Source organism: Anneissia japonica, unplaced genomic scaffold, assembly GCF_011630105.1.
Source record: "Anneissia japonica isolate Jap-2015-1 unplaced genomic scaffold, ASM1163010v1 scaffold285010_len649756_cov215, whole genome shotgun sequence".
NCBI lineage: Eukaryota > Metazoa > Echinodermata > Crinoidea > Comatulida > Comatulidae > Anneissia > Anneissia japonica.
In genome coordinates this window covers 111,507-124,300 of record NW_022699253.1, presented here as the reverse complement: position 1 = coordinate 124,300, position 12,794 = coordinate 111,507, and the positions used below count along the sequence as shown (strand labels likewise).

The 12,794-nt window shown below is 32.9% G+C and overlaps 1 protein-coding gene across 1 annotated transcript in view; it reads left to right on the top strand.

Annotated features, from left to right (window-relative positions):
* The window catches only part of LOC117102907 (homeobox protein orthopedia-like), a 24,274-nt gene extending 16,775 nt beyond the window's left edge, over positions 1-7,499 (top strand). The window contains exon 3 of the mRNA XM_033243355.1: positions 4,642-7,499. Coding sequence (XP_033099246.1) covers positions 4,642-5,184 — 543 coding nt within the window. The 3' untranslated portion in view covers positions 5,185-7,499. The remainder of the gene's footprint in view (positions 1-4,641) is intronic.
* The last annotated feature ends 5,295 nt before the right edge of the window (positions 7,500-12,794 follow it).

Below are 12,794 nucleotides of genomic sequence, written 5' to 3'. Positions count from 1 at the left end.
AAAATTAACCAAATGTAGGATAAGTCAGAAATTGAACAAGAGATTTCGGAAAACACTGTCCATCATCCTCAGTGACAATTTTGTAATATCTATAACTATGACTATAACTATAATGTTGCCTGTAAAGTGACACATACACATTTATATCAACGATGCGTCTGTAACTGAAGACATTAGGTCAAAGTTAATCAATTGTAATTAGAAATAATTATGTTTATTTAATTGTTTGATAATATTTTCAAAGTTATCCAAAATTACCGCATTACATCATCATGCATTATTTACACAAGCAAATGTATAGTATTATTCTAAATATATATACATTAATTGTTAATATGTGTGCAAAGCTTATAGTTAATCTTCTCTAAAATAATCCATATCATAATTCTTGTTTGATTTTAAACATTATGTTGTTGAGACTTGAAATAATCTTGTGAAGGGACGTCAGTTTTGTAATATCTCTAATTTGAATGCTTTTCGTGTAATGAGCTTCTTTGATTTACCGGCATTTGTTGAGATATTTGTGCAAGGAAGGCAATTAAAGAACGGTGGTAAAATGCTAGGCATAAAACACTAAAAAACAAGCAAATACCTTCATAATCCGACTGAAATGAAAGCCGTAAAGACGAAAAAAATCTGTATAATTATGTGGTGACCTCTTATCGACAAAAGGTTTAACTTGCGAAAGTGGCTCAATCTGTATGGAATGGCCATAGTATAATGATTCTGTTTGAGTCGTCTGCGTTTGTTGGTTTCATTCGATAGGATCTTAGTTGTATGACTTGGTGATTATTGGATAACTTGGTTTCATCAGAGAGAAGAGATCAGGATGATGACTTGAAGCTAGTTTGCCGATCTTGTCATATTATTATTATATTCACCGATATAGATGCTCAAAGAGTATATTTCCCTTTTTTAATGTTTCAGTGGTCCAGTTGATTTTAGAAGCCTGCATATCAGGAGGCCTGGGTTGTTGTAGTCCAGGCTAATATCATTTTTCATTCTCTCAGATTTAGAATTCATACCCAAATACATACACACACAAAAATATTTACAAATGCTAAATAGCACAATGAATATGAAATCATAATAGATTTAGCTGACCATATTTACTAGAAAGTTAACCTATATCGATAGAACAGTTTATTTGCTAGACTGAATTAAAACTGTTATCCTGTTATGTATGTATGCGTGTTATTCATTTGGTGATTATTACAGTTATTCTCCCATAGGCTGCTCTGGTTAATCTTATTAACGACAGCAGCTCTTAGCAACATTATTGGCACAGTGGCCTGTACTATTATACTTTTATCAATGCTCCACTTCTACTCCTCTAACTACTACTACTAACAACAACAACAACAACAATAAAAACTACTACTACTACTACTACTACTACTACTACTGCTACTGAAGTTTGGCTGTATTATACATGACTTTACACAGACCAGTACGGTCACAAAGCAGGACCTTAGAAACACATCAACAGACATAACCTTTCTTAAAAATTTCAGAATTGTTGTAGTTTTTCCTAAATTGATTACGCCTCATAAATTAATTATTCCTCATTATTATATAGACCTAATGCGTGTTTAACTTAAAATAGTATTTACGGTATCAATTTCAGCAGTCTCCAAAGCGAGATATTTGATATAAATGTGTTAAAATTATCTACGGCCTATCTGATATATAATAGCTACGTGATTGTGATTTACTGTATTTAAGGGCAACAAGCGTTCACTTAAAAGCCAATTGATTACATATTCGATGTCCTTTTTCATAAGTGTCCTAGCATTTCTTTTACAACACTTTTCTGGTAATTTGTCTTTTCACTTTAGGAGTTTTTTTTTAGTCTGTATTCTTTTAGACACATCTGTAATCTAGGTCTACTACATGATTAACCCCCTCATTTTGTTTGCGCAAGTTGCAAATGAATTCCGAGATGTTTGGCGGTGATTATCGCACTGTCGTTTGTCGAATCACAATCGTCGGTTTTACAAAATTCAACTTCATCAAATTCATCCGCACCGTCTTCTCCATTAATGCCGAGGACATTAAGTTAAGACGTTGGGCCGAGATTGAATCGCCAAAGAATACCCCGCGGTATTATTTTTCTGGTTAGAGCATTAGCAAGTATTTTATCAACGCGGCTAGAATTTCATGATTTTTGACAGTGATGTATCTACTACTCGCAAAGCGCTAGGGAACTTACTAACGCAATAATGTCCGCAGCACAAGTACAGAACGCACACTAACGCCCGGGAAACACCGTGTCGCAGAAGATTACTGGTACAAAAATAGGCCTAATATGGATCAATGCAAAATAATGATTTCAAAGCCAACGTTTATCATGAAGATAGAAATGTACACATTTTTTATTTCCCTTTTCACAGTCGATTGCCTCTGATGACAGGTCTACATAATTGCGTCAAATTTATTCACTTATTTAATACCTACTACTGTAGGGATTGATAGCGAGGTAAAGACAGCGAACATGCCCCTTGGGCAATCATTTTGAACAATGATTTTTTTCTTCAAAATAAGTATACATCTTATCAGTATCAGATTCTAATATTCGGATCACGTCGTTACATTCGAAAACCGACTCTGAGAACACATCAACGACGTCGCATTCGAATGAAAAATATTTGCGGTGTAATATAACCTCTGATTTCATCAACACAAAGTCAATTCGTTGAAATTTTATTTTCACGGTAAAATATAATGATGATATTGATCTTAAACTCCCACGAATATTAATCATCCCGTGAAGAATAATTCACCGCAAATATTAACCTCCGTTAAACGCGAATCGCATCTCATTCCTGTAAGATAGAAAGCCTCGTTAAACTTTGAATTGTTATGGACTTGGAAGACGTAGGAAATGACAACAAGATGAAAGGCCGAAAGAGTTACGAGATGTCATTATGCGCCACATTAAGATAAGATACGTCGTCTGTTATGATTAAGCCAGGCGGGTTTATTCTCTCATCCGTTGCTAAAGACAGGCGCAGACTATCACAGGTTACTGCAGACTATCCGAGTTACGCGCCAACACGATTTCACTGATTTGATTCATCATGCGATGGATCGATACAGTTAAATCTTTATTTAATGTATATTTTCGATCATTACTTATTTTTAAAGTTGTCTTAATTTTATCTATTCTTATCAGCATTTTTGTAGTCGCTTCTAGTTTCGTATTACATTGGATAAACTGTATATATCTTGGTATAATTATGCAATATTCAAATACATAAAATAAAATTACAATTAAAATACTTCATATCAAATAATTTTGCAGATTATAATCTAATTTCAGAAATACACATTACATTAAAATGTTAGCAAATAATTATACAAATAACATTACGGGAACAAGAATGACATCAAATGTTAATACTATCTTTCTAGCAGCTTTCTTTATACATTTCGATGCGGTTCCTGTTATAAAAATACTAAGAAAATTAAATACTCTACTGAATTTTAAAAAAAATTGTGTATATAAGAAACTATTGTTGAAGTGTCTGTATTACAAATCAGAAGTAAAACTAATATAATTTTATGTGGATATGGATAATATACGATTTAATAGGTCTACTAAGCTAAATGTTTTTTATTGATTGAACAGGATATTTTTAATGTCTAAATACTAATATTGCAATGTTAATACCATCTAATTTATGAAATAGGCTTACAATAGGATGCAATCGGTGTACCATAATTTTTAAAAGTTTTAATAAAGAAAGATTTCATAATAAATTATCAACTTAAACTATATCGAAATAATTTTTCTTTCATTTATCACAACTAACAACATTATTTGTTTCGTTAAGTTAATTAACGATACTTATACATAATTGCTGCTACAATAGATTAACAATCGTGGTGTCGTGGCGGTTTAGTAAAGTTGCTACGTGTATAGGCCTAAGTGTTCAAAGTATCATTTGATGCAACGATCTTATCATTCGGTAGTGCGCAAGGAACACGATGAAATAAAGACGACTTGTACCATAACCAGCAGAATATAAATTTTCTGATTCTCATTATTCAGTTGAGACAAGATTGTATTTATTGGTATTTAACGAGACATATATAATCTCGCATACTACGTGTGTAGTATCAGTCAAAGTTCATCGGCTACATAAATTCAACGACTTTGTAAATCTAAAGGTTTAATGGCAATATCAATTATCATTACTGTATTGTTATTATCATTATCAATATTATTATTGTTATTATTATTACTTGTATCAGTATGTTTAACGATTTATATTATTAATAAAAGTACAGTATATAATATATTATTATTATTAGTCATATTGCTGCTATTATAGCTGTCAATGATGTGATAACAGTACCGACTCTTAATTATTACGAAATCTTTGCTAACGTATTCGAATTACATTTTTTTACTATTTAATTATTATTATTATTATTATTATTATTACTATTAGTATTATTTACTATTATATTGTTTGAAGGTTTGCATGGCAATATTATTCTCCTAAAGACTATAGAAGCAACTAAATCTAAACGACGAGATTCTCAACCAACAACAACAGTTCTTTTCAGTACTATCTACGTGGTGTACTGCAAGCATTAATATATATTATTATTATTATATCTTTATTTATTCAGGTATGGTTTCAGAACAGACGTGCTAAATGGAAGAAACGAAAGAAGACAACCAATGTATTCCGAACAGCTGGAGGTTTGATGCCATCGCATGGACTGCCACAGTTCCCTTCACCGATGTCAGATTCATTCTGCAACTTCCACTCGACGGACGCTCGATGGCCGGTGATGTCATCAATGACGTCGCAGATGGGTAACACGCCACCTCTTGCCCTACCCCCTACTCTGCCTCGACAAACGTTAGGCCAGTCATTATCACAGCCCGGCTGCGCCCCACACTTAGGGCAAGGATCACCCTTATCTGGATCGCTCTCCATGGGAGGCAACAGTGCAATGCAATCGATGTATCAAACACCATTCCCTGGGGTGTCGTCTGCCAGTTGTCTATCAAATTCCTCGCCCACAGGTACGAATACGACCGTATTTGCTGGCGACATGTCGTGTGCATCGCAAGAAGCTGATATGTGGCGTGGAACGAGTATCGCGGCTCTTCGTAGAAAAGCACTAGAACATCACGCTGCCTCTATAAACGGAATATTTCGATGAGCTAGATGAATCAGTCGATTCAGCAGAAAATACGTCAAATATTAGATCCTCGTAAAAGCCGGAAACCTACAAGAACTCGATACGAGATCTACATATTCACATCGCTTGCTTCTAGGCACACGTTTGTATATACTTCAGTCGTACTCCACATGAGATGTTAAACGGCATAAAGTGGCCTTCGTGTAGACATACTCTTAACTAGCAATCGAAGGTGCACTTCAATTACGAGTGCCTACTCGCAAGAGAAAACATCATCTCGTTAAGTACAACATATCTGTTGTCGTAAATCAGTCCACCATCTTACAGACATATTGTTAAGAAGTTAGACTATAAAACAAACTTGCGTCCACAGAGAAATACCCATGAGCGCTCTTCATAATTAATTGAGTTCATATTGATCTTTCTGCATCTGGATAAGTCTAAGTTCTATCGGAGAATCCCAATGGGGTATTTAGGTACCGTAACTGTGTGCCAATCAGCATTCAATAATAAAACAACTTTCGTCTTATCACCTCAATCAATTAAAGATCCTGAGCTCTCAAGTGTATGATTGGATGTAATGCAATGTCTATTATTTTACATATGAATGCCCATTGGATAAGATTGTGCTGTGTGCGCGCTTTTGACGTAAAGTCGACAAAACTTTTTAATGTTTAACCCTATCTCAATTGGAGATAGTAAACTGTTTATCATTATTGCGGGTGAATTTTCATTTATTTTTAAATTGTTTTCTTTTTCATGTTACATGAAAATATGTATATAATGTACTTGTGTAGAAACGTGTTATAATGTCGTTCAGTCAGATATTAATGACGTAACTGAGCATCAGATCAAATACTAAATGCTAAAAATAAAGTAAATGATTGTGTTGGTGCTTAATAAACAAATTCCAATGATCAACATGACATCATTGACCTTAAGTCGACCCCTATGTGTAGTCATTAATCAGACCCTATGTATATCCAACAACCAGATCACAGGTAATTGCTTCTTGTTTGGTTAGATGAGGGGTGAAGACAGGTTTCGATAAAAAGTGTAAATTGAAGTAAACGTTTCTTGTTTGATTTTACTAATAGGCCTATTACTTACATTCAAAGATTTATTTAATTGAACGAATAGACCTAAGTGATATGTTACCTAGCGCTATAATCCAGTTTATTAGGCGTTCGAAATAAAAACACAAACAGGCCTAAACGAACAAATAATTAATTCGTCACTCTAAGCCAAACACCTTTGCCGCGAGCTGAAGATATGTGTATGTTTACCCCAAACTGGCAAATGTTGTGTGTCTCAGAGGCAGGCGCCTCCTATCCTAATGTAGCCTTTAACTGGTTAAATTTATAAGTGTCCTAATATAAATTAATGAACAAATATATTAATGAACAAATATAACACCAAAGAAGAATTAGTAGTTGAGATAGTTCGGACTCCTTGTTTAATTACATCAGTCCTCTTGCTGACCCTTTATGCAGATTATAAAGATAAAAAATAAATATCAAACGAACAAAACTTCGAATATTGTAGTAAAAACAAAACGATTAAATATACTCTAAATGATATACATTTTTGTATTTCTAAATTAATTTCCTATAGAGATCATGTTGGTGTAAATGTATTTTATAAAACTATTAGTAAAAAATAAAAATATTTAAAATTTCGTTTAAATCAAATTAAACTATTAATACTATTTAACGTGCAATTTTTATTAATAAAAATTTGGAGAAATGCATAACATCAGTTATGAACATTTTTGTTATAAGCAACGATGCTTATGGTATGCTTCTAATTCAAATTCATTTTGATTTGATTTGTAACTTTTGTTACCGAGATAAAGAGACTCATGACCTTAGTATCTAGTTTGATTCTCTTGCCGCCGGGAAAAATTGCAATTTCAAAACAGTCTAATTATTTTGTGTAAATTCAGGCACTTATTGTAGTGATGAAAAGGCTATTAAAACGATTAAATATTTGGGCATGCATTTTAAATTTGTAAGTGTTCTAACGAATGCAAAAGGCCTAATGGCAGCTTCAGAGAGGCGTCATTCCATGACTGCTCCCTGGTCATTCTAATACTTCATGTATAAAGTTAGTTTAAATGAAAGGCTGATATAAACCTTGAAGTGGTTGTTTACTTGTGTACTATGGTCACGTGTCTATTAGACAACTAGATGGTCACATGCTACCTCAACGGTAGTTTGTTGGTCCGGTGTTGACATGATGTTCAAATTCTCTCATGTTTTAAATTTTGTGATGTATTGTATACTAAGTGTAACGGTTGGTTAGGTTTGTATTAAACATTCACTCTCTTCAAGCCATGTACGTGTCTAGTTGTTTTCAGTGGCCATTCGAAGCATTATATACATTTTCTACTATACATATTTCTTTCATAAAGCATTATTACCTTTTAATCTGCAATGTCCTAATTTTAGATGTATTATATTATTGTTATAATGATAGTAACAATAATTAAAGCAACGTCAATAATAATAGAATATGATAATTTGAATGATCTAAGAAAAATAAAATATACAATAGCTACAGAAACGAAGAAAGGGTACAGTAATCAGCAAAGAAAAGAGAATTTAGTCTCACCACAGCCGCAGCAGTATTATTAGTAGGCCTCGTATTTGTAGTAGCCTGGTGATGGTGGTGGCGGCGGGGGTGTCTTTATTTGTAATAAGTATTGGCTGTATTTTAGGCCTAATATCTGACGACGGCTAAAAAATAATCATAGATCAAAATTTATATACCGTACGGTGTGTACAATAGGCCTATAGAAATTAAATATTATTAGGTCTGTAGCTAATAATTTGTTATTTTACAGCATCATTCTCTACTTGAAGTTAAGCTTTCCGAAAATTATTATAGTTTGCTCACGGCTACCAAAAAAATCCGGTTAGCGAGACAGTGTCCATTAAGGCCAGGTAGTGAGCAAACCCATATAACGAATGACGGGCGTTTATCAAAAGAGAGAAATCAATTCAAATTAGTTTTTTTTCAAATGTGGCAATTTACACAATAATGATTATGAATACTGAATATATCTAATGAATTCATAATTTGTCAATATGGAACGACGTCCATAATATCTACTGGCTATTGAATTCAGTAACAATTCATTTCATTAACAAACATATCCGTTTGAAGTAAAAACGAGCGCTAATCGTTTGAGTGACCGCAGCAATTAATTCTCATTTATTCATCCATATCGAATTAGTCATTAAGACTATAAAATCGTACGGAATTTATTTTATTATTAAATACAATGTTTAACAAATTAATGTCGATATAAGATGGTCCCAATTCTTTAACTGAACACAACATTTCGTTTATCAGGTCATTTTAATTGCGTCATTTTTAAAAACGGTATGTATATGACAGATATATATGTGTGTTTGTGGTGTGTGTGTGTGTTTGTGTGTGTATTTACATCAATGGTTGTCAATAGAATGTATCCGTTTCTAATAAGCACTACCTCGTATCTAGGTAACATGAGTAGGAAATGCGATACTAAACGCCTATAACTAGCAATTGTATTAATAAAGAATGTCTATTGTAAGATAAAAATACGCCGTGGATCTGATGTTAAAATGTAATAAATTCGGTTAACCTTAAATTACTTCGGTATATCGAATGTACAACGCTGTTCAGATTGTTTATTGGTGGAAATAACACTACTTGTATAATATCCCTTTGTTCACTTTATTTCTTCGCCGACGTCGTGGGTCTTGGCGTCTACGCGATATTTTGCGTGTCTTAAATATGGCGCGTATCGTAGCTAAGTTTTGGCATTACACACGTTTCTTTTGTCCAACTGCTCGTTTAATTTGACTCTGATTTTAAATCAATAGACTTCAATACTATCTAATAAAATCGGCAATGATATAAATGGCATCCTGAAGTACCTTTTGATTACATCAAAAAAATTAGTCTAGCATATTTCGGGCAATGAAAAAAAAAACCAAAAAAACAATACTGTGTGTATGTAACATTATTAATTTATGTTGACAATACCATTAAGCTTGTTGTATCTTGTAACATGTAGACCCTACTATTTTTAACTGATTAAATTTAAAGTTATTATTGATAGAACTGTCAACACACAATCAAAGAATGCCCATTTCGGTTTTCAAATAAAATTCACAATACTTAATTATAAAGCTCTACTTGCTTGATTATGAGGACGATATTGATAATGATGATGGTTATAACATCAGGCCTGTTATAAATAAATAACAATACCAGTACTACAAATATAATAATAATAATAATAATAATAATAATAATAATAATAATAATAGTAATAATAATAAAGATGATGATAATGATGATGATGATGATGATGATGATGATGATGATGATGATGATGATGATGACGATGATGATTATAACATCAGGCCTGTTATAAATAAATAACAATACCAGTACTACAAATATAATAATAATAATAATAATAATAATAATAATAATAATAATAGTAATAATAAAGATGATGATAATGATGATGATGATGATGATATTGATAACGATAAGGATAATGAGACTAAATAGGATAAGGATGATGATTATGATGACAATGATGATGATGATGATGATGATGCTGATGATGAAAACGGGTCGCTATCCCCTTCACTCATGTTTTTAAATATTCAACAATCTGTCGACCTATCCTATTAACCGTTTAGACATCTTTGAAAAAAAAAAAAAACAGTTGTGCATTCATGTCAATTTTTTTTTTCTCGTACTTCCAACAACAAAAGAAAATAAAATCTGAGAAAGTTAACATACAATTGAATATCAATGTCTATATTTAAATTACTCATATTATGATATAAATATATTATTTGATATGTTGTATTTAAGAGAAATAAGAACATTATTAGACAGAACAACTAACAAGAAAGAATGATAACATCGAGGATAACCAAATGCAACAAAATGATTGAAACATGAAATCAAATCAAAGTTCAAAAAAGTAAAAGAAAAAAAAATGAATAGATTAATGAGAGGCCTACGGAGAATCAAAAGAGAGTAGAAATGTTATAATTATGGAATATACAATCACGAGAAAGTACTGTGGCTCGTATATCTGCCTTTGGCAAAATGAATCTTATAATAAATATAAATGCATTCTATGGCGAATTTAATAGTCGGGTTGTGATCGAACGTCATCGCTCAGCCCATCACAGTGCGCTCGTCAATGTAAACAAGTGGTCTCCACGTTCTTGGCTTAATTTATATCATTGTTATTCTAAACAGTTTGAATCCATTGTCTTGGTTGTTCTCTTAATCGATCATTTTTGTTGCAACCTAATAAAACAGGGTTGCTCGATCGCCTTGTGGATGCACCCGAGTAAATCAATTTATTCGGTGTTGAACGCCGTACAGATTTTATTTTCCGCTCTCGCTTAAAATACTCCCTTTGTTGCGCGTCTGAGCGATACTCTGAGCGCATAAACCACCCGCGGCTATGAATCTCCCGACTTCTGACTTATTCTTCAACTAATACTTACGCATTAGGGGTCGCAATACCCCACCTTCGGCTCATTCTTGTAATTTCTGTATATCATTGTTGGCTAATGAATAGAAGCATTATTTCGTGTTCTTTTATATGACAATCCTCACATGATTTACGACTACATTGCATGTTTTGAATAAGTAGTCTTTTAAAATGCACTTTACATCTTTTATGCGCTAAAGACGTCCCGAATATCCTGTACATATCGCATAAATTCGGAATCTCTAATTTTCTTCATTGTCAAGAATTGGCGCTGATTGAATATATAGATATAATTTAATCGTGTCCGGTATTAATCATAATTTCTTGATGTCTGACTGTAGTTCACGATAAAACAACCGGATAATGTTTACTATTTCGAATTTTTTTGTCTACGAAGACGTCCACCTTTAAAATTGAAAGGGTTGATGCGTGTTTGCGATTTTACAAAATATTAACCAGATAATTAAAAAAAAACAACTTAAAAAATTCAAAATTACAGATTGGTTTCTGCAATAGACCTACTTGATTACTGTATCATAAACAACAGGATAATTTTTTATTTTAATATCTTGTATGGGTATCTTTAATTAGTTTTGCACACAAAAATTCAAACAAACAAATTCACGGACTAGTGCTGTCTCGTAAGAATTTCGTAGGACGCGTTAAGAATGACAAAATATTCTCTGTATCTACTGGAACCGAGCCACATAGCTTGTATTCCACTATTTGCATTCACACCTGGGCTGTGTATATATATTGCCTTGGTTTGGCTCTGTAATTAGTGGTCGTGGGACTAGTTTGGGCTCTACCTAAGCTCCTTCAATAAAATTATCAATAATTTTACAAGACGACCGGTGTGGCAGTCCCTCTACTGACTGCAATGAAATCTGCTTAACAGTATATTTTGTTGGGTTTAAAATACGGTACACATTGCGTCGTACGACCGTCATGAATACATCTCCACTCTTTATGGGCATGGTTGACGACGCGACGCCGTCTAATGATTGTGGATGGTAGATTGAAGCCTGGTTCTCACGAGAGCCCTAGTAGCCGGATCGGGAGCTAACCGTTAGCGCTAATAGTTAGCACCTGCGTGAGAACGCCCGATCGGTCAGCGCTAACCGTTAGCGGTATCCGGATACGCTAACGGTTAGCAAGCGCTATCGGTTAGCAAGTTGAGGGCGTTTCTATCATCAATCAATCACAAGTACGCGTTTGCAATTTCCAGTTTCTTATTGGCCAGTGATTCGATCATCATATTGTTGGTATCCGGATCGGGATTTTCTCGCATGGACGCAATTTTAATTATCTCTTTACTGTACTTTACTATTTTAATAATTAACTAAGGCTTTTATCATTATTTTATTACCATACCTTGTGATTTAAACTTTTTCGATGTATTCTAACAAAAATACAATGTACAGTATTCTGTGATTTAGATTAACATTTTATTCGTATGAAGTCTCTTAAATTTCACTAATATGCAACTTTTTGATATTTTATGTATTGTAATCTTTTATCGTAAAACAGGACCATTATGTAAACAGGTTGTTACATCCACCTGATTAGGCCATTCTGTAAAAATATTTATTAAATAAATAAATATATAAATAAATAAGTACGTACGTACGTATGTAAGCAAGTAATTAATTAAGTAATTAAGTAAGCAAGTAAGTAAATAAATAAATTAATAAATTAAATTATTTAATTAATTTCGTCGGTGGCCGATTGTGATGAACGTAGTAACTAAATATTCTAGGAGAATAAAGTAGATAATAAAATATATAGATAAGTTCCAGGCAGAAGGCATGCACATATTATTAATTTAATTTCATATAGGCCTACATTTCACTTATTAGATGTAACACAAGCAATAAACAGAGAACAATAACAGATAAAAAAGAACCAGTGTTTTAAGGGGTTAACGTGGATTGCCAACAGAGAAGATTATGCAGGTTTGCATTTCATTTCATTTCATATATTCGTCTCACACAATAAAATAGACAATAAAGGAAACAGCAAATACCCATCACAAACAAATATGAGACAGGACACCCCAAAAGTGAACTTAATCACTGTAGAGTGGCTCACAGTATAACAATTAAAAAAA